At 41.5% G+C, this 23292-nt stretch overlaps 1 protein-coding gene across 6 annotated transcripts in view; it reads right to left on the bottom strand.

The window, feature by feature from the left end:
• klhl32 (kelch-like family member 32) overlaps positions 1-23292 on the bottom strand; it is a 49563-nt gene that overhangs the window by 7311 nt on the left and 18960 nt on the right. For 3 of the 6 annotated variants that reach the window (XM_034229174.1, XM_034229205.1, XM_034229182.1), the window contains 3 exons: positions 10392-10490; positions 5826-6068; positions 96-822 (listed from right to left, as the gene is read on the bottom strand). In XM_034229174.1, the coding sequence (XP_034085065.1) occupies positions 96-822; positions 5826-6068; positions 10392-10490 (1069 nt within the window). The remainder of the gene's footprint in view (positions 1-95; positions 823-5825; positions 6069-10391; positions 10491-23292) is intronic. The other 3 variants (XM_034229199.1, XM_034229213.1, XM_034229191.1) reach the window with 2 other exon arrangements.

The raw sequence follows: 23292 nt of genomic DNA, 5'->3' as shown, positions 1-23292 counted from the left end.
CAAAGCAGTGTTTGAATCTAGAATACAAGAAGGTGTTTGTGTGTGTGTATTAATGTGTAGAATCAAGGTGAGTCCGTCTTCTTATAGCTGAATACCTGAGACCCAGAGCAGGCTGTCAGCCACACAGCCGGCGTGGCAGGACAGAGAGCGGTCGAAGGGTTGCACAAACATCCATTTGTTCCTCTTGGGACAGTACCGCTCCACAGAGGGCAGCACCTGCCGCAGCTCGTTCCTCCCCCCCACTGCGTACATGAACTGCCCCAGCACCCCCAGGACAAAGTGTTCTCGGCAGGCCTTCATGGAAGCAATCTCAGTCCAACAATTTCCCCTGGGGTCGTATCGACAAGCGGTCCTTACGGCACACGTCCTCCCGGTGGAGTGCTCCACCTCCCCACCCACAACAAACAGGAAGTTCCCCATCACAGCTACACAGTGGTGGCTGCGCCCCGTGGGCATGGGTGCCAGCTCGCTCCAGTTGGAGCCACCTGAGACCCGTACGTGCTCCTGCGCGGCCGGGTTGAAGTACCGCAGCTCCCTGACCCTGCTCGACTCCCGCTTCCTACCCCCGGCTATGTAGAGGGTGAGGGACTGGAAGCGAGGCCGGGTGCGGGCTGACTGGCGGAGGGGCTGGGCGAAGGTGCCGTGGTGGTAGTCCAAGGCCTCCTCCACCAGGGAGGCAGCAGTCGGGCTGGACTGGACCAGGGAGTGGCTCCGGGCCAGGTGGTGCAGCGCGGTGACGTCCATCAGGCCGTAGCGCACGTGTTGGATCAGATCCTCGGTGTACTGGTACCGGCAGTCGTGTTCCAGCCACAGAACCACCAGCTGCAGCCAGATAGAGCAGAGAAACACTGATGAGTTATATATTATTTCAACAGTCTCATAAAGTTAGCATATGTTATAATGCAAATTCAGTATTACACATGGCTCACCCTTTAAGTGACAATAATAATCCTTTTGTTACTACTGTAGGTCTTTTATTAAATAGTTGAGTGACAAGAATGTAAGAGATAGATATATACTCTATTCATCCTAAAAAAAAATACAAAATAGAATAAACTATAAATATATAAAATAAAAAATGTATATATATACAGTGGGGCAAAAAAGTATTTAGTCAGCCACCAATTGTGCAAGTTCTCCCACTTAAAAAGATGAGAGAGGCCTGTAATTTTCATCCTAGGTACACTTCAACTATGAGAGACAGAATGGGGGGAAAGAATCCAGGAAATCACATTGTAGGATTTTTAATGAATGAATTGGTAAATTCCTCGGTAAAATAAGTATTTGGTCACCTACAAACAAACAAGATTTCTGGCTCTCACAGACCTGTAACTTCTTCTTTAAGAGCCTCCTCTGTCCTCCACTCGTTAACTGTATTAATGGCACCTGTTTGAACTCGTTATCAGTATAAAAGACACCTGTCCACAACCTCAAACAGTCACACTCCAAACTCCACTATGGCCAAGACCAAAGAGCTGTCAAAGGACACCAGAAACAAAAATGTAGACCTGCACCAGGCTGGGAAGACTGAATCTGCAATAGGTAAGCAGCTTGGTGTGAAGAAATCAACTGTGGGAGCAATTATTAGAAAATGGAAGACATACAAGACCACTGATAATCTCCCTCGATCTGGGGCTCCACGCAAGATCTCACCCCGTGGGGTCAAAATGATCACAAGAACGGTGAGCAAAAATCCCAGAACCACACGGGGGGACCTAGTCAATGACCTGCAGAGAGCTGGGACCAAAGTAACAAAGGCTACCATCAGTAACACACTACGCCGCCAGGGACTCAAATCCTGCAGTGTCAGACTTGTCCTCCTGCTTAAGCCAGTACATGTCCAGGCCCGTCTGAAGTTTGCTAGAGAGCATTTAGATGATCCAGAAGAGGATTGGGAGAATGTCATATGGTCAGATGAAACCAAAATAGAACTTTTTGGTAAAAACTCAACTAGACGTGTTTGGAGGAGAAAGAATGCTGAGTTGCATCCAAAGAACACCATAGCTACTGTGAAACATGGGGGTGGAAACATCATGCTTTGGGGCTGTTTTTCTGCAAAGGGACCAGGACGACTGATCCGTGTAAAGGAAAGAATGAATGGGGCCATGTATCGTGAGATTTTGAGTGACAACCTCCTTCCATCAGCAAGGGCATTGAAGATTAAACGTGGCTGGGTCTTTCAGCATGACAATGATCCCAAACACACCGCCCGGGCAACGAAGGAGTGGCTTCGTAAGAAGCATTTCAAGGTCCTGGAGTGGCCTAGCCAGTCTCCAGATCTCAACCCCATAGAAAATCTTTGGAGGGAGTTGAAAGTCCGTGTTGCCCAGCGACAGCCCCAAAACATCACTGCTCTAGAGGAGATCTGCATGGAGGAATGGGCCAAAAATACCAACAACAGTGTGTGAAAACCTTGTGAAGACTTACAGAAAACGTTTGACCTCTGTCATTGCCAACAAAGGGTATATAACAAAGTATTGAGATGAACTTTTGTTATTGACCAAATACTTATTTTCCACCATAATTTGCAAATAAATTCTTTAAAAATCAGACAATGTGATTTTCTGGATTTTTTTTTTCTTCTCATTTTGTCTCTCATAGTTGAGGTATACCTAGGATGAAAATTGTATATATATAATTATACGTATCCACAGTAGTAAAGACATATATCAGTATCTAAAGATTACACAATAACTGAAACTGAAACATATAGAAATATGGTACTATATACATTACAAATTGTGCCAAGTAGCGTTTTAAAAAACACTTTTTAATGTGTTCTAGTTTGTTCAAATATTTGGAAACTGCAACATACATTTAAATGAACAATTGGATAAATACATTACATTTACTGTTTCAAATTGGGCGTAAAGGTGGGGTAGGTAATTTTGGAGAAACCAGCTCGAGTGCGCTAGAATTTGAAAATACACAACCGGAAAAAATCTGCCACTTCCTTACAGAGCCCCTCCTCCAACACACACGAACGCGCACATGACCAATGAGGGCATGAGATAAGTTTGTGCACAGATGGAAGGCTGACAGGCAGGTAGGCCATCCAGTTACTTTAGCCGGGCCGGCTCAGATGATTGGTCGTGCTTTTTACAGTACTACGGCTTCCAGAGATGACATTTTTTTATGGATTTTTTGTCAAAGCTCTTCAGATATTCATTGCTATCGGGATGTTAAGAGCATTCCATGGAATATAACAACAAGTGTATCTCGAGCCGGTTTCAAACTTACCTACCCCACCTTTAACTGCTTAATTGGACAACATTCTTTGTGTTTTTATCCTCTTTTTGATTATATTAATTTAAACAAACTGTCTTTTTCTCATGTGGTCTGCAGAAAATACTCTCTCACTTTATAAATGTAAAATAAAATCTTTCATACATTCCATGAAAAGAGAGAAAAAAGACTAAAGGCAAAAAGGGAGCAAGAGGAAAGTAAAAGGAAGTAGGAAACAGCATGAAGTCAGTATGTTAAGAATGAGAGATTAGAGGAATGAGTGAAAAAAGGCAGAAAATAATAGGAAAGAAATGAGCGTGGGTCTGCTTATCACAATTATTTCTCTACACGCCTATAGGCTATTATTGCAAGACTGAGGCACGCCCGCACTGCATCCACACACAAGTATTTATTAATCAGCAGCATTCAATATACAGCCGGTAAATATCCACAGGCTCCTTCCTTTGTTTAATGCAGGCGAACTGGAGTGCAGAGAATTTAATTGAACTTGAGAGCGGTGGAAGGTTATTTAGTTGTGCCGAGGTGTGAATGTGGGCGAGATGACTGGAGATCACTGATATTATTACCGGGAAAACAAAGTGGTGTTTGACGTAATCTGTGCAGAGATGGAGCACTTAAAGCAGAATGAAGATGAGATATAGTGGACATTTTGTTTTCAGACAAAAGGCAAATCAGACAAAATCCAAAGTATCACACCATAAATCAAAACACAGCATTTGGTGCATGATTTATAGACTATAACCTCATTTGTGCTTTCCCTATATTCCCATTTTAATCCAACGTGTGAATATGGAACAAACATGCAAGTCAGGATTGTCTCTTTAAGGTATCTGTGCCACTCTACTGTCTCTACCTCCCTTTCTCTATTGCTCACCCCGCCTCTCTCCTCCTCATTGCTCTGAAGTGACTGTGTGTGTGTGTGTGTGTGTGTGTGTGTGTGTGTGTGTGTGTGTGTGTGCGTGCGTGCGTGCGTGCGTGCGTGCGTGCGTGCGTGCGTGCGTGCGTGCGTGCGTGCGTGCGTGTGCACTACGGCAGCTGACTGTGAAGGTCACGCTGCATCACGCAACTTCCTCGGGGCACGGAATAAATCAACTCCTTCTCCCTGCTTCCCCTCAAAGAGAAAGTGTGTGTGTGTGTGTGTGTGTGTGTGTGTGTGTGTGTGTGTGTGTGTGTGTGTGTGTGTGTGTGTGTGTGTGTGTGTGTGTGTGTGTGTGTGTGTGTGTGTGTGTGTGTATGTGTGTGTGAGTGAAAGAGAGAGTTAGACCACTAAAGACAGGGAGAGATAGAGAGAGAGAGAGATAGAGAGAGGTAAGGGGATGGGGGGAGCTACGGAAAAGCAACTAAAAAGATGGCAAGAAAAACAAAGCCGGGCAAATGTGATTTCCAGAGCGTGAGAGACTCTAAGAAAACTCTGAGTGACGATGATTGACTGCCAAGATATATCGGCCCGGTATTGGCGTGCATAGCCCCCCCCCCCCCCCCCCACAACCCTTTCGGACGACGGCCCCCGCTTGCCGTTCGCTTCCGTCTGATGCCTAAATTAACCTTCTGGGCAAAGTGAAGGAGGCCCAAAGCAGCCTAATCAGAGGCTGATTATGGCGGCGGCGGCTGGCTAAAGGGTCAGGGTAATTGTGCCATCAGAGGCCTGATTGTTTTCAATCAGACGGGCGGCCGAGTGACAGCTGGGGGATTGGGGCCCTGATGGAGCCGCGGTGGGCCTAATCAGAGGAGAGAAGGGGAGAAAGACAGAGAGAGAGAGAGAGAGATCGGAGGGGGGAGGTGGAGGGTGGAAGGGTGGAGGCTGATTGGTACAAATGAACAGTCAAAACAGTAAGTCTCCACCCCGCAACTGCCGCACACGTGCACGTTCACCATCACCATCCATCCATCACACGTGCACACAGTTCAAAAACAGTCCTTCCTATCGCTCATTAATATAAACAAACAGTATGAGGTGCAGCTGGTGCGTGTTTAATTTGTTGTTTATTAGTCTGCATGCAGATGATGTGTCATGCATTTCTATGTGTGTGTGTGCGTGTGTTATATACAGAGTAGTTAAGCGCCAAGATGCAATTAGTTCAAGCTAAGAAGATTGTCTCTCACTTTATTTCTACGATCAAACCTTTTTTATTTAAGTTTCTACAGTGCATAAGGCTTTATGTTACAACTTAAAGAAGTGCATACACAATGCAATATGCTATCATTGAGCGATGGAAACCAAGTGTAAGCATATACAATGAGTCAATAGTTTGTACTGATTATATATATATATATATTCTAACATTCTCTTGCACTATTGTATCTGTTTTATTTGTTCTATGTCCTATATATATTCATGTTGCACTGTTGGAGGAGCCTGTGACTTAAGTGTTATATTGCCATACCTACATAGCTAATGTGCACATAACAATAAAGCCTTGAATCTTGAATGTACATAGATAAAGAAAAGAAAGCAATAACAACTACTAAAGTAATCCCCCCTACATTCACTGCCATTGTCTCACTTTATTTGTCAGCATCATAACATTACACACTACTGCTTCTACTTGCAGGGAATACCAATATTCACACACACTCACACTCACTGAGACACACACTTCCAGTACCTTCCAGATCTCCTCCTCGCTCAGAGAGGTGAGCCGGTCGCTCTTCAGCACCTCCCTGAGGAGGCGGTAGGGCAGCTGCAGGGCCTCGTCCTGCCGGCTGTGGCTCAGCTCAGACAGATGCTCCACCAGGAAGCCCACCACGGCTTCCTCCAGGGTGGGGAGGTGGAACAGGTCAGCCACGCGGTACAGCTCCAGGTAGTTCACACTGCTCAGCTCCTGCAGCGGGAACACGTAAACAGACAGGTGAGTTAGCCATTAATGTTCTCTGGGTGCTTGCAAACAGCAAAAGATGACATCATCTCTAAACTAATGTAAGATTTAATTTCGTTTTTTGAATGCAAGCCATCATATCCAACGATGAGTAAGACACCTGATACATAAGTGTGCCCCATGACCCCCTATGGGTTGATTTGACTTTCCATTTAAATGATAACCATAGAGTTACCAGGTTTAGAGACATACCGACATAAAGAGAGGAAAGCAGGTAAATGCAAGAAATGGAGCCTTCACTAGTGGAATAAGACTGCCATCTTCTGGCTGCCCTCCAGCACATACACTGCTAAGAGGCACCAGCTAGTGTTCAATATGTAATGACTTAACACCTTCATGGATCAATCACTCAGGGTATTTCAAGTAGATATTTGGACTGCTGTTCAGAACAATTCAAATGTCACTACTGTTTTATTTTACTTTGTAAAAGGGTGTGTTATATTAAGAAAAATCTCTGAACCGGTTTCTTTTTACAATTAGATTAAAGGTCTTCTTTCCATTAGAATGGTGAGTATACAAATAACATCAGCAATTATCACATAGGTGATTTTGTTCAAATGCCAACTTGAAAATGAAAATGATATTCCAAATCAAATAGCATTATATGTGTCTTTTGAGTAAAGACTTAAAATATGCAATATGTTTTAGAGCTTTGTCTCTAAATGCAATTGCAATTTCATTTTACTCAGATAACACAAAATACTACAGTTTGGAATAGAATTGTTTTAGATTAACATCATCATCTAAAATAAGTCCCTTATGGGCTCCTTAATCACACATGCATACCAGTCAACATGTGTCATATGTGATCCATTTCAGATAAAGGACTTACAGTGCAGCTATACACAGTAAGTGTAGTATCCTTCAGTTACTCAATAACCAATTAACTGAATTGTGTGCATGCATCATATCGGAGGTTTAATCATCCTGACTGGCTGTTACTTTCCAATCAATTGCTTCAGTGTGTCTGGAAAATCCACATGATGGGTCTGGCCTATGCACTTTAATCATGGGCCTCCATTTATTTTCAAAAGTATTTTTTTGGTCCAGGCTCTCGTCATCTCACGCCTAGACTACTGCAACTCCCTCCTGGCTGGTCTACCTGCATGTGCCATCCGACCTCTGCAGCTCATCCAGAATGCAGCGGCTCGTCTGGTCTTCAACCTTCCTACATTTTCCCACACCACTCCGCTCCTCCGCTCCCTTCACTGGCTTCCGGTAACTGCTAGAATCCACTTCAAGACAATGGTACTTGCTTACCATGCTGCGAATGGATCTGGCCCTTCCTACATCCAGGACATGGTTAAACCGTACACCCCAGCGCGTGCACTACGCTCTGCATCAGCCAAACGACTCGCTGCACCCTCGCTGCGAGGGGGACTCAAGTTCCCATCAGCAAAAACATGTGGGTTTTCTATCCTGGCTCCAAAATGGTGGAGTGAGCTCCCCATTGACATCAGGACAGCAGATAGCTTACACATCTTCCGGCGCAGACTGAAAACTCATCTCTTTCGACTCCACTTCGAGCGATAGAACTATTAACGAAGCACTTTTATACTAATAAAGGACTGGCTTATCTATAGCCAGTTGAGTAGCACTTGAAATGTTTGGCTCTATGAAACCTGATGTACTTATATGATTCTGTTTTCTTCAAGGTTGTGTCTTCCTGGTCGAATGTACTTATTGTAAGTCGCTTTGGATAAAAGCATCAGCTAAATGCAATGTAATGTAAATGTAATGTAAAAAAGTGGTGTGGACACTTTTTTCAGATAAAGAAAAAACTCTATTGTGCGCCACCCTTTTTTTCTCCTTACTATTAGCTAGCAACACCTGTATAGACAGGATTTACAGAGTCACTGTCAGGCTACACACTATTTTCGTAGGAACCAGTATACATGTGTGGCCAGGGGACACTTATTGAGGAAGCCAATGATCTCCGTCTTTATTTAAGAGTCTTAAACACACCTGTTCTCCACAGCTTCTCCACACATTTTCTTTTTTCCTTCAATATGTAAACTATGCATTCTACTCTCTGTCATGAAAATAAAGCAAAAATACAACATTTACTTCAGGCAAGCAGGCCAAACAACATTTCCGCAAGCATGTTTTTGGGTCATTTTAGAGTCAGTAGAGTTAGATTACATTACCTTTTTTAATTGCAGTGCCTGCGCCCTGCTGCTGCACAGCGGGAGCAATGTTTTGTTTTTACATTTTCTATTAAAAGTTTACTTACATGTCCAAATTGCACATCTTGACACTAAACCAGTGCTCTTGTTAATTACATTTCTTTGTGCATGCTATTATTCAGATACATTTATAAGTTACTTTTAAAGAGTGGTGGTGGGAAAACTGGCCATTTCGAAAATGTCCCCAGCGCCTAACGCTTATGACTTTAATACACACCAAATACTGTCAGCGGACATGTGTTCTGCAAACAAGAATGTTGGCAGGTAAAGGATGGAGAACAAATAGCTTTTCTTATCAAGCTCCACATTTGTGGAATCAGCTTCCAGTTTGTGTTCGGGCGGCAGACAGCCTATCCGTTTTTAAGAGTGCGCTTAAGACCTTCCTTTTTGATAAAGCTTATAGTTAGGGCTGATTAGATTCAGCCCCTAGTTTTGCTGATATAGGCTTAGTTTGTCGGGGGACATCTTACTTCTTCCTTCTCTCTGTCTATACCTGTGTACTCTCATGTTCCGATTAACCCAGCTTCCCCAAATTTCTTTCTTTTTGGTGTCTATATACGCCGGGATCCGGAGTCATGGATGATCCTGCGGTCCTGTTTCCTGGATCGCGAGCCCTGGATCTTGAGTCGTGGCTGTGGTCCCGGATCATAGGTCCTGGATGGATATCCTCGTGGATTCATCTTCCTATTATACACACATGCATTTCCAAACATTTGGACTACCTATGTTGCAAATGTATTATCTTTTCAATTTACACACGGCATCTATTGCACGTCTGTCCGTCCTGGGAGAGGGATCCCTCCTCTGTTGCTCTCCCTGAGGTTTCTCCCATTTTTCCCTTTAAACTGTGGGTTTTCTCCGGAAGTTTTTCCTTGTACGATGTGAGGGTCTAAGGATAGAGGGTGTCGTATTGTCATACTGATATTCTGTACAAACTGTGAAGACCACTGAGACAAATGTAACATTTGTGATATTGGGCTATATAAATAAACATTGATTGATTGATTGATTGATTGATTGATTGATTGATTGATTGATTGATTGATTGATTGATTGATTGAAAACACACTTAGCTTGAGGTGTTATCTGGTCAATAGCATACAATTGCTTTTGCCCCCACCAGATGGCGCATTTGAGTTAAGTTGAATACTGTGATGTAAATATAAAGACTTGGATTTTGAATTAAATTATAAAAGTCCTTGAAGATAGTAGAAGTAATGTAAAATATATATTACGTATTGCGTGGTATTAGTAATTCTAAAACTACCACAAATTGAATTGAATGTAATAAAATGCATGACACTGTGTATGAAATACCTCAGAGTGGTAGGTACTGCCCTGCAACACCCTGTTAACCCAGTTTTTGGCTGTGTACCCAGAGGACAGTGGGCTGACTCTGTTCCAAAAGATCCGTCTGTGATAAAGCACATGCAACAGGGTGGCCTAGTTCTTAAGAGATCTGGACTCAGGCACCTTCCCTGACAAGCAGCCCCCCCCCCCCATACTAAAGTGTCCTTGAGCAGCACACTGAGTCTGTACTGACTCAAGGGCTACATACTCCAACTGACCTGAAAACTCCACATAACATCATTAGATTGCAAGAGATTGTTGAATTTCAATAATCACAGCAGCTCTTATTTTGCATAAGCACATGTTTGAATTAAGTGATGTTACGTAATCAAAAGCACATTGTACTGTATAAGGATGAACAATGTCTGAACAGCCTGACAGAGCTCCCTTTTCATCAGTCTGTAGACTTTGTAAAATGGCCATACATTGTTTTCCATAAAAAAGACTCTGCTCTCAACACCATTACCTAAACAATCCTGGTCAATGCGTGGTTTTTATTAAGATAAATATGTATTGGTTACTAGCGCAGTGGAGAAGTGGACTTCCACAATACATAGGGTGCAATATAAAAGCTTTTCCACACTCCAATCATCCAGCTGTTTCTGAAAGGAACCCACTTCTCAAAACTCCATGAAATAACAGGATTTAAATTGACCTGATTGAACCTTTTATTTTATTATGTCACCAGCTTGAACACAAGAGGACTTTGGCATGTGTGTGTGAGTGTGTGTACCTGGATGAGGTAGTGTGAGCAGAGGCTGAGCAGCTCCAGCAGCTGAAGGTGGCTGCCCGCAGACAGGACATCCTGGATCACTGCCGGCTCCAGCAGGATCTAAACAGAGGACAAAGACAAGGTTATTAGGTCTGATTCACCAATATCTTTATAAGGCTTTCTTAAAAGTGTTTCTTGTGAATGGTCATAAGAGAATGTATATCAGATTCATGTTTTTATAAAAATTAATTGCATTGCAAGTGTTATTACAGTTTTCTCGATTGCTAACACACTAAAATGATACATAAAGCACAATTATTTTAACTGACACTCAAAGAGCAAAACATTGGCTCAGATCTCCAAAACTCTAAACACGTTTTCAGCTTTTCACACAAATAGCAAATCAACATGGCACTTTCTGCAAACCACTGCATACGTTTCTCCACGTAAGACACAGGAATCTGACATAAAGTCACGTGTGAGCAGGTTTAAAACACTGATATTCAAAATGCCTCACACATGGACCAATGATCAAGAAACACGTTCCACCTGACCAAACACCTGTTAGCATAAATTGTTGGCTCATCAATCAGGATATTAGCACTATAAAAAGACCACAGGTGAGAACTTTCTTACAGCAACAATGGAAGCCAACTTGGAAGCAAGAGGAAGAGGAAGAGGAAGAGGAAGAGATGGGGTGAGAGTGAGAGGAGGAGGAAGGGGTGGGTGAGAGTGAGAGGAGGAAGAATGAGAGGTAGAGCTGGAGGGAGAGGACGTGGACAAAGAAGAGTACTCTCTAATGAAATGAAATGTTATCAACCATGGTTTGACGATGAGAGAGAATGGACACAGGGTTCAACCTAATCCAAGCCGATTTACTGTCGCCTCTGTAATCCGGACACTTAGAATTGAAAACAGGTTAGTTACCAGTTTTCAGCTCTGCATAATTCGTGATATATCAGTGCTCATATCTGTTGTGTGAAACGTATTTACTTCATTACTGTAATTGAATTGTTGGCATGTTGCATACTATAACTGTACAACAATCCTGCACAATGTACTGTGGTACACTTACTTGTATGCAACACAGACACTGACCAACCACTATGTCTTTGTTGTTTATCTGAAGGACGGAGAACAAAAGAGGTGGAAGGCTAAGGATTTCCAATGAGGCAGGAAGCAGCAGTTACAAACTGGGTTTTGGCAAACAATGCCATCACACTTAGAGAGATCTGAAGCAGAGTAACTATGTGCTGAGATGCATGTTGCACAATGTTAGTTTTGATCAAATATGATTTTTTTCAACAACTCATTTGTATTTCTTTATTTACTGTAATGTAATACAACTGTTGAAATGAAGGAAACACAATAACCAACCAAACAGGTCAGCTCACAAATCTCGAGTGAGCTTTTAGGTGTGTGTAGAATTTGTTATTTTGATCTTGAGGAAATACAATTGTATTTAAATGGTACATCATGGAGCATATTTTCTTTATGTTTATAGGTGCTATAGGTAATATCAACCTTCAATGCTTACTTGCAGTCCGCTTCATTTATATAATTAACTAAACACTCGACACGCCAGTGTTTCTCACACTTTTTGTATTTAACAACTTTCTGGCATGATAGCTGAGGGTAGTTGTTTTCCTTATGTTTTCCTCTCAATCATTTATAGAGTCTGTTGAGATGTCTCGTCTACTAAAATAACTTAAATATGTCAAAAATCTATTGCGTGTATTGTCGTGACATTTGTAACATATCCATGTTCCCCAGAGGATAAAGTCCTCTGATTTTGGTGATCTTTTGACTTTTCCTCTACTGCCACAAGTTGATGTTGTGTGTTTTTCATTGAAGTATCAGCATCTATTGGATGTAATACGTTTATTTATCCCCCTGACGTCTCATCGAGCACAACAATCTTACTATGGGGCGCATGGTAAACGTTCTACTAGTTTAAGGCACCGATTCACAGATTAAAATAGCAGCTAGCATGTTATAGGCTTTCAGTCTTGTGTATTTATCCACAGTATGCAGTATCCATTGTTAGCAGGTCATTTTCCTGTTTGGCCTCATGCTGTCTCTTTTTAGTGTGACTGTGGTTTGAGTTGAAATAATTTTCAGCTGTGAAGTGAATTATTCATTATAAGTAAAAAACAGTAAACATTATCACAGTTTGATGCTTTTCTTTGTCATATATGGAAGCCATATGAGTATACTGTATTTAAGCATTGTTTGAGGTATTTGTGTTTTGGGAAATTATAATTGACATTTTTTGCTAAATTATTGTGCTGTTTTGGACTTTCCATTTCCTGTAGTATGTTATATAGATTTGTGTGCATGTAAATGGTCTGCAAAGGCTAAAATACAAAAGTTCCCTCCAGAGGGAGATTCTCTCTCACACACTCCCCCTGCCTGAAACGCCTCCATTGGACTCCTTTGTCTACTTCTGTAACATAGTGACATCACTCCGTAACACTCGCGCATCTAAGCGTCTTTGAGCACCTGTAAAAGCGCTAACAAATTAAATCTATTATTATCTATTGGCTAGTGCTGAAAAACATTGTATGTGATAGGCTATAGGCTACATCTCTAAGCGGGTGATCAAGCACAACAGAGCCGGCCAGGTAAGCAATCAGAGCAGACTGGGCTTTGGTTTCAGACAGAGGGTAAAAAGAGGTGCTACAGCACAGGCAGTTTGAGAAAAAAGCAACCTTTTGAACATTAAAGCATGTCACAGTAGAGGCACAACACAAAAATATGAAACCTGGAAATGGGCATAATAGGGCCCCTTTAATACATTAAAACAGCTTTTAGGGCATAAGTGAAAAACAAGATGGCACAAAATGTGATGGTTAATTATTAACAGTATTTCCCAAAAAAGGGATGTAAGGTGTTGGGAAAACGCTGATGCATTAAAGCAGCAAGTAATATCCATGTGCTGTGTGACCTGAGGTAATCTCACCAGGCTAAACTAATGGTGGAAGAAAAGCAGGGGCGGATCTACGGGGGGCAAGGGGGGGCAGCTGCCTCCCCACTGTAGAGCCTTGCCCCCCCAGCTGCCCCCCCTAACTTTTGTTTCCCTAAACTGTACTAAAACAAACCTACACTATTTCCACAAGCTTCTCAAGCAACAAAACAAGCATTACATTAGTTAAAAGTGAATCATTTTAAATATAATTTTAGGCCCGTTAAAAACGCAGCTACGGCCCTGCATTAAACTGCGGAGCGGCGTTCACACAGACCGCGGCTCACACCGCTGCAGAGAGGGAGCGAGCTTCCCCTGGGAGCATTTCCCCTTCCACTAGTTTTGTTTTTACTAAGGACGAGAGCTTGAAACTAAATATTAATAAAACGCTGCCGTTTGAATCGATAGCGTTTAACAGACGGCGCTGTTTGGGGCGTTACGTTACAAAATACTACGCAGACAGCGTTAGCTGGGAGATCGATCACTTTGCTAAACTACGCGGTAGCCTACTGTTAAATCCACGTAAACTACATCACAGCAATGAGGCCAGATCAATGAAACCAGGATACATCCTTTACTGTAAAAACTGGATCCAAACACAGCTGCCTGTGTGCGCTTGATAAATACTTTCTGATGTTATATGATATGCTACATATTAGCTAGGCTACATGGCCCTAACGCGTAAAGTTATACAAGCATTTGTACCAGTGCTTTTCACAAGTAGACTCTTGCAGGCCAGAGTATAGGAGTGATTCAACAACAACACAAAGACATATGAGAAGTGATCAGGACGAACAGAAAGAGGAAAAGGAAAAGAGAGTTCACTGAAGAGACCAGGAGGGTCAGAGCAGGAGGAAGAGGAGGAGATGAAGAGACCAGGAGGGTCAGAGCAGGAGGAGGAGATGAAGACATTAGTGAAGAAGAAGAAATGTATGTGAGGAATAAAGATGAAGTGTCAGAAAGAGGGCCAGAGGCAGGGATCAGGAGGCAGATGAAACTCCAGCTGGACCACATGGTATGTTCTTATTCTCCTTGCATATTCCATCACAGCAGCTTAATCTAGCTGCTCTTAGTATTGACAAATATTGATTGAAATGTGTTGCTGCACAGGTCACCTTCAGCTCTCTGAAGAGATGGGTGATGTCATTTGTGTACTTAATTATAAGTTGAAATGTTGAGTTTGTCAATCTTAATCTGAAAATACAAAAACTGAAATATAGGTAAGAGAAGAAACTGACACTTTTGTGATGTAATTCCCTCAATGCAGATCACCCATGGACTGATCCATTATTTTAATAGGAGGGTAAATGGTATGGCGTGACGGGGTTGAAACAAACTGAGGGACAATATTGCAATTGCATAGATAATTCAAGTATTTTTTCATAATTTATTTTTGATCAGTTAAAGTTGACAAGCATATGATTATATTAGCAGCAACATTTTGGGATAATTGGCCATTTTGATTGGTTTGATATTAAATTAATATGTAATAATGCTTAGTGAGCACATGCAAATATGTCTGTCTAATACTAAGAAAACCAATTTTTTAAAAACAAAATATATATTTAGTTTGACATTGTAATGCAAAAAAACCTGTTCCATTAATTCATTGCTTTAAAATACATTTTGTAGTTTCCTTTCATTTAAAATGGTTGAAGTAAGCTTGGGGGACTCAAAGGGCACCCGATTGTTTGTCTGAACACCTTGTTTCTCTTGTGCATTAAGAACACTTGTGTTAGGGCATGAATTAACAATAAATAGGTTATATACAGTATAACATACCACATATTGTCCGCCCTCCCATGCCACCCTGGCATGACCTCTTGGCCCCCCCTTTGCCCCCCCATGTAAAATGTTCTAGAACCGCCACTGAAGAAAAGTAAGTGTGACAGATTTCACAGCATAACAAGAAATGCTCCTCCAATGTGCTTGCTTCACCATTATCATCCTCCTAGCAAAGCAACATATTCTGGCAATTATTATGCCACTGATTTTGCCAAAATGCTTCCTGTAGAGCTGAACGAACAGCAGCTGAAATTATCTGCTGAAAGCCTCCTTCTGTTTCCTCCATATTATCCGCCCATATGCAACATGAAGCTCTGTTATACTGTACAGCCAAATGGTGCTGGGCTCTCGGCAGCAGAGCCAAGTATTACAGTATGTATTTTATTTTGTGTGTAAATCTTTTAGCACAGCACACAGAACCATGGGGAGTTTAATATTCTATTAATTATCTGAATAATAGCCCAATCAAAAATTAATCTAAATCTGTGTTACCTCTAAAAGTGTGCCCTCCTACTCCAAATACATGTTGTTACTAAGGGCAGCTTTGATAATCCATAGAGACGTGACTCGATCAGTGGCGAATATGGGAAAAAAGTACTTCATGATGTGTGTAACCAGGCACGTGCACACATAGACATTAAAGTGGGCTTGAGCCCCTGCCCTTCTTCTTCCTACAGAGAAAGTGCCCTTTTTATGGGGTGCTTTTTTTTTCTTTCAATAAATGAATATATGTCTACTGCTGATTGCGCACAGTTTCCCTTTCCAAAAATATATTGATTGAACACAAAATAAAAATACTGTGAAGTTCCGATGCCCTCCCTCCCTCCCTCCCTCCCTCCACGTCTCGCGCACAGCGGTGCGGACATCGGCAGTCCCTTCAGACAGACAGGTAGCAGCACCTCCCACCTTACAGTTTTTCTCGATTGCTAACACACTAAAATGATACATAAAGCACAATTATTTTAACTGACACTCAAAGAGCAAAACATTGGCTCAAATCTCCAAAACTCTAAACACGTTTTCAGCTTTTCACACAATTTGCAAATCAACATGGCACTTTCTGCAAACCACTGCATACGTTTCTCCACGTAAGACACAGGAATCTGACATAAAGTCACGTGTTAGCAGGTTTAAAACACTGATATTCAAAATGCCTCACACATGGACCAATGATCAAGAAACACGTTCCACCTCACCAAACACCTGTTAGCATAAATTGTTGGCTCATCAATCAGGATGTTAGCACTATAAAAAGACCACAGGTGAGATCTTTCTTACAGCAACAATGGAAGCCAACATGGAAGCAAGAGGAAGAGGAAGAGCAAGAGGAAGAGCTGGGGTGAGAGTGAGAGGAGGAGGAAGAGGTGGGTGAGAGTGAGAGGAGGAAGAATGAGAGGTAGAGCTAGAGGGAGAGGACGTGGACAAAGAAGAGTACTCTCTAATGAAATGAAATGTTATCAACCATGGTTTGACGATGAGAGAGAATGGACACAGGGTTCAACCTAATCTAAGCCGATGTACTGTCGCCTCTGTAATCCGGACACTTAGAATTGAAAACAGGTTAGTTACCAGTTTGTAGCTCTGCATAATTCGTGATATATCAGAGCTTATATCTGTTGTGTGAAACGTATTTACTTCATTACTGTAATTGAATTGTTGGCATGTTGCATACTATAACTGTACAACAATCCTGCACAATGTACTGTGGTACACTTATTTTTATGCAACACAGACACTGACCAACCACTATGTCTTTGTTGTTTATCTGAAGGACGGAGAACAAAAGAGGTGGAAGGCTAAGGATTTCCAATGAGGCAGGAAGCAGCAGTTACAAACTGGGTTTTGGCAAACAATGCCATCACACTTAGAGAGATCTGAAGCAGAGTAACTATGTGCTGAGATGCATGTTGCACAATGTTAGTTTTGAATAAAATATGACTTTTTTCAACTACTCATTTGTATTTCTTCGTTTACTGTATTTCTGTAAACTCAAGCAATCTTTCTCTGCAGAACCCTCTATGTACAGAGCATAGCCCATAACAGATGGAAGTGCTTTAGAGTATGCTCAGCAGTGTGCAGCTGGGTGGTCAAACCATCTAGTTTTATGAATGAAGTGTGTGATATTTGGAGCAAAAGTTTGCATTTGGTAAGTGTTTATGTAGTTTTGAGTGCAGTTCTTCATTTAGCAGGAGAAATTAGGTGTTTTGCACTTTGGGTGTGGGGTTTTGTGAATTGTGTTTAGTGTTCTGAGAAACTGAGCAATTTAAAAAAAAAGTGTGTTAGCAATAAAAAAAAACTGTAATGTCCCATGTTATGCCGGCTTTTCTTGGCTTGTTTGAAGGTGAGTGGAGATTAACAAATTACTAAACTGCCAGTGCCTCGAGTTTAAAGCTAATTAGCCAAAAGACAAAAACAAATATAGTTAACTAGGGTACTAGCTAATGGATAAGTTAGCTCAAGGTTTAGCTAAGGCAATTTATCATGGGCATACAGGCTAATGTACTTAAGGGGAGACACTACAGGTGAATACAGTAAAATGTGTATCTAATAATGTCATCACAATCGCCACATTGATATGGAAATTAGGCGTTTACTAGGCCTAATTAAAATGCGCACATTTGCATGCAGTTACCAAGGCATTGCAGGTAAAAAGGAAAAAAAAACTAAACAAAACAAAAACATAGCACCTCACAACTTCCCCAGATAGTTACTTACGTCAAGTCAGTATTTTCCCCGGAAATGTTATGTTTAAATGCAGATTAGCTTTATATTATAGATGAATTCAGACATGGTAGTAAAACGAACATCATTTATACAGTATGTGTTTTTTTGAAGTTTTTTTTCCATTAGAGTGAAAGCAAACATGGAAGCAAAATAGACCAAAATAACAAAATGTACAAGTACATGAAAAAATTCTCTTTTTGCCTGTAATATCCTGCCTTAAACAGTAACTTCATAATTTTGATTGTTGGCTGCTCGTTTAATAACTATTAATTGTACTAGTTTGTTGTCTGCTCTTGTGCGTAGTGAATACTAAAGAAGACCATTGTCTCTGTGTTAACTGATTATTTTTGTAGAATTCTGTTAAGTATTAAACAATTGCGTGAGTGTGAGGGTATTAAAATTAATTGGTCAGTAAGTCAGAGATGTGCAACTATATTTAACTTTTTGTTTTAAAACAATTTTTTTTAAATGATTATGGCAAGTGCCCTTTTTCTCACTTGAGCTCCTGCCCCCCAAAATGTCTGTGCACGTCCCTGTGTGTAACTCACCATGCACTACTGTTGATGCAGTTAATATTGCATTTATAGGTATCATATTTTGCAAAAATGTTCTTATAATTCATGATTTTTGCATCTAAATAGAAAAATGTAAATTATGACTTCCTGTTGTGGAGGCGACATAAAAGGCAGAATTCTTTTGAGCTCTCATAATACTCTTTTGAGCTCTCATAATACTCTTTTGAGCTCTCATAATACTCTCATAAAACAACATTATTTTTATATATATTACAACCTTCAATGTTTAGTTGTACAGTGTTTGAACTCCTGATAAACATCCGAGACGGCCTACAACACAAAACTACCAACTGCCACCCAAAAGGGCTGAGGAGAGGAAGAAAGTTGAAAAACAGCGGGAGCATGTGTCAGCTAACGTTTGCATAGCTAGCAAAGCGATGCAAGCTAGCACGAGCAGCCTTGACACTGAACTTCCTGTCAGGTTTTTTTAGAGGGATGAAAAAAATGATTGTCAAATCATGGATAAAATGTTTTTCTGAGACATTAGCATGAGTGCATTTATTAAAGAAGCACAGTAGTGCAGATAGTAGGAAATGTACTTGCTTCCTGTGCATTTCTCTCTACTAATATGACTGATATGTTAAAAACATGTAAGTCAACATTTGTGCTGAATTACTTGCTTTGCTGCAGATAAATAAACATATTATTCGGCCAGTTTAGCATTCATGTTAATAGATCATAGGAAATGATCACGCAATTGTTTGACATTTTCCCTGTAACTAAAGCCACTCAGATAAAAACAGTACTTTTCCATCCCTCAGTAATTAGCTGCATCTATCACAGTATCCTGCCAGGCTTGGGCTGTGGTTAAGTTAAGCACCCCGGACAATCTATGGGCTTCCATATTAAGATAGAAAGCACTAATATTGGTTTCCGTTATGAGGATGTGTTTGTAGTGAGTCTGTAAGAATAGAAATAATCAAATCTTTGATCAACATTAAAATCTATCCCTATTTTAAACATCACCACTACTTTAATTTGATGAATATAAGCCAAGGTAAGCATGTGATCGAGTAGAACAATATTCTTTGTTTTCCTCTTTAATTTAATCAGCGTCTTGGCAGGCAGCGGCTTGGCAGGCAGCAGCGATGAAGGCCACCCAGAATAATAACTGCAAGTATTATTCTGTAAAAGCTCTTCGTATCCTTCTCTCCTCTCCACTACACTACAGTTAAGAGCACTTCAAGCTCACACAGCATAAGTCACTTTTATAACACCGGGGCTGGTCCAATGTGGGAGTGTGGGGAGCTCTTGTGTAAACTGACATTTATTGCACTTTTTATTTACAAGCTTTAAACTTTACCTTGAGGAGAAGATAACATTGAAGAAGGTCAAATTTAGATGTCTTCTACAAAGGATTTGATCCACGTTTGCTATATTTTACTTCAGATGTATGGTCTGAAAAAATGATACGTGCTGTGTGATGTAGTTTTCACTAGTGTTGTGCTGGATTGTATAGTAAACCACGATAGAAGAGATCTTGAAAGTGAATGCAGTACAGTTGTCAATGTATTGTCTCCATTTAACTGATGGTTTTCTCTGTTTACTGGGAAAATTGGGTAATTACTCTAAGCAAAAAATGGGCTAATAATGCTAATGCTAATAATGCTAATGCGAGCAAATAAAATGGCGGCAAAATCCCAGGAACTATCGGAACTATTCCTGGGAAAAGTACTCCAGTGTGAAAGCGCCTATTGTATGCAGGTAAACAGTCCCTCTGGAGAGAAAAAGAGGTCGAATGCATTGGCCTTAAAGGTCCCATGTCATGGCCATTTCTACTGATCATAATTCCATTGTTGAGGTCTACTAGAATAGATTTATATAACCCAGCCCGAACACACACACACACCCGCAGCCTGGCTGGGAGTTTGTGTGTGTGTTCACACACCGACTCACAGCCTCCCGCCGTCTCAGGGAGGAGAAATCGGCGGAGCTGCAGCTGAGAAAAGATTAAGTGTGTGTGTGTGTGTGTGTGTGAGGAAGTCCGCGGATTGGTCAATTTGGACCAATCCACAGACTTAACGTAACGGCTCCGCGGACGTAACGTAACGGCTCCACGAATTGGTCCATTTGGGTATGGGCACGTCACTGTACCCAGGAAGAAAAAGAGAAATCTCCAACGAGGCATTCTGGGGCAGCATAGACAGGTATTTTCTGTGTTAGAGTTTTACTCGCTACAGGGTGTACTTTGAGGGTTTGTGACTTTGCAGACCGTTTACATGCAGAAAAACCTTCATAAGGGTACGGGTAATAACCGGAAAAGCATGACATGGGACCTTTAATGCAATTACTGGAACCGATGGGCTATTGTCTGACAGTGATTTAGCTTTCTATTAGCCAAATTAGCTTGTAAAACGTCCCTCGTCTCCAAATCAATTCTCAAGTTTCAAGTTGCTAATTGGACTGTAAACAATGAGTAGTGAACGGGAGGGAAGTCTTGGCCCGGATAGAAACCCTAATTACTGTCCCTTGACTGCAGTGGTTATCACCGTCTGACCAATTGGTTACAAGCTTGGTGGGAAATAAACCTGAGGTGGCACTGCAGGATGTTCCAATTGTTGATGCTGTTGAGATATCCGCTGTGGTGTTGCCTTGCAGTGAAAATGTCATTAAAGTTACTAATGGCGCATTTCCACTACAGCGCGGAGCGCGGTTTAAGCGTGCCGTGCCCGGCCCGTTTTTGGTTGCGTTTCCACTAGGCGTAGTTCCGGCTAGCGGGTACTTTTTCACAGTTGTTCTGGCTCTCCAAAATCGAGGTTCTTTCCGTGCCAACAAGTATGCTAAACTACTGAGAGAATCGCTGGCAACTACAACAAAATGAACATATTTTACCGTGATTTCAATGTAATACACGTTTCAAAATGATGTCGAAGTAACAACATACTGACACCGGTTAGTAAAAACCATGAATTAATGCTTTGACAAGTCTGCAGACAGACGGCAGGCGAAAAACCTTTTAAAATGCGTGTTTTCTAAATGGAGATCGGCTAAGCTCCATTTAGATATGATCCGACAGTCCACACTCACAACAACGGCCTATACAGACATAAATAAAGCAGCGACTGTATTCGCCATGACACACGCAGTCTGTGGTTTGTACTTGTTTAACTTTTGTCTAGTTTCTGAACAGATATGAGGAGCTGTGAGCTCTGAGGGCTAACAGCTAACGCCTAACGGCTGATGTTGGTTTTGTGTTTCGCATGGAAGATGACGTCACGGCTCCGCCTACACTGCGTTACTATAGATACTACCCCAGTTCCTAAACTGTAATGGAAACGCAGCATAAAGTGAGCCTGGCCTAACAAGGCCTAACTATACCGTACTAAGCAGAGTGAGGCCCTGCAGTGGAAAAGCGCCATTACTGTCCAGTCTGAGAGCATCCCGTGGCTCCTCACTACTATACCATGTGACTGAAGGATTTTGAGTGGATCATTATTTACGGTGTGGGGATAAGCATATTGCCCTCCTCTCATCAGCTATCATCTCCTCTGGGCAGACAGGGGCTGAGCCAGCCAAAGCAGCACGGATTGCAAGCCTGCTGTTGACCTACTTACTGCTGAACCGACTCTTTGCTCATTTCCACTGTGGAAATAAAATTAGGAGTAATTACACAGCCCGCCTCCCGGTGTTCTGCTAAAGCCGCTACGCTGCTTGATGGACTGAGCATCGCTGGCACTAAAAAGGTCAAGGACGGTTATTTGAAATAATCACACACTTATTCTGTTAATGGGGGGAGAAGGTGCTCTAGTCTGGAAATGTGATACTGTGATCCTTACTTCTGCCTTCTTGATATTCTTCTTATGTAGCTGTGCTTCCTTGTTCGGATCCAAGAATAATGTTCAGACCACAGAGGAGTTACCGATAAACTCTGACACAACACCACACACTATAGATAACACTGTGAGCATGCTGCTGGAGAAACTGCTGCTGAGATTAAATGGCTAATCTGCCAGTGCCCTGCTTTGATTCATGTTGGTTTAATATTTGGCAATGAGGGATAGTTATTACTTGAAGGTAACCTATTATGCAAAATCCACTTTTTCATGTATTTTATACATAAACATGTGTCCCCTCCGTGTAAAGAGATTCTGAAAGTTTCAGAAAAAAGATTCACTCACTTTTTGTCCTGATCCATTTACTGTATAAAAAAACTGTGTGAAAATGAGCTGATCAGATTTTGGCCACTTGATGATGTCATAGTGATTTTTTGGCTTGTGTAACCATTAGCCAATCACCAACCAAGGTAACCACTGAATCCGCTTCAAGACACGGGTACTGGCCTACCTTGCTCTAGTACTAGCCTCCAGCACGTGCACTTCCCTTTGCATCAGCCAATCGGTTTGCTATCTTGGCTTTATAACAGTGACACAAGCTCCCCTTAGAGATCAGAGATCCCCTTCAGGACTGCTGGAAGTCTACACATCTTCCATTCATTGCAAACAAATTCAAAGATATGTTGTTGTACTTAAGAGGTTTAGTTCATTTGAAACTAATGCACCAGCACTTAAAATGGTTAGGCTTATTTGAAGCTAATGTACCTGCAGGGTCCTTGCTGTTCTGAGTCGGTCTCATCATGGTTCATTGATTCCACTTTTAAAAAGCATCAACTTAATGCAACATATGTTTAAGGTTGTGTCTCCATGATCCATCCCAAACAAAGAAGAGTGGACTCTCACTCAATTGTCCCTACAGGTTCCCTTACAGTCAACATGGTGGCCAAGATAACAAAAACAGGAAATTACTCATCTTTGTGACTTACTTCAGTGTATCATTACATATCAGGTATTGAATCAATCTACAGAACTTGTTTAAAACTTACAATAAGTCATTTTTTCCAATAACTGTGAATCACCACTACCTTGAGTGTAGCCAT

This window comes from Gymnodraco acuticeps, unplaced genomic scaffold, assembly GCF_902827175.1.
Source record: "Gymnodraco acuticeps unplaced genomic scaffold, fGymAcu1.1, whole genome shotgun sequence".
In the NCBI taxonomy this organism is placed as follows: domain Eukaryota; kingdom Metazoa; phylum Chordata; class Actinopteri; order Perciformes; family Bathydraconidae; genus Gymnodraco; species Gymnodraco acuticeps.
This window is presented reverse-complemented; position numbering and strand designations above follow the sequence as displayed.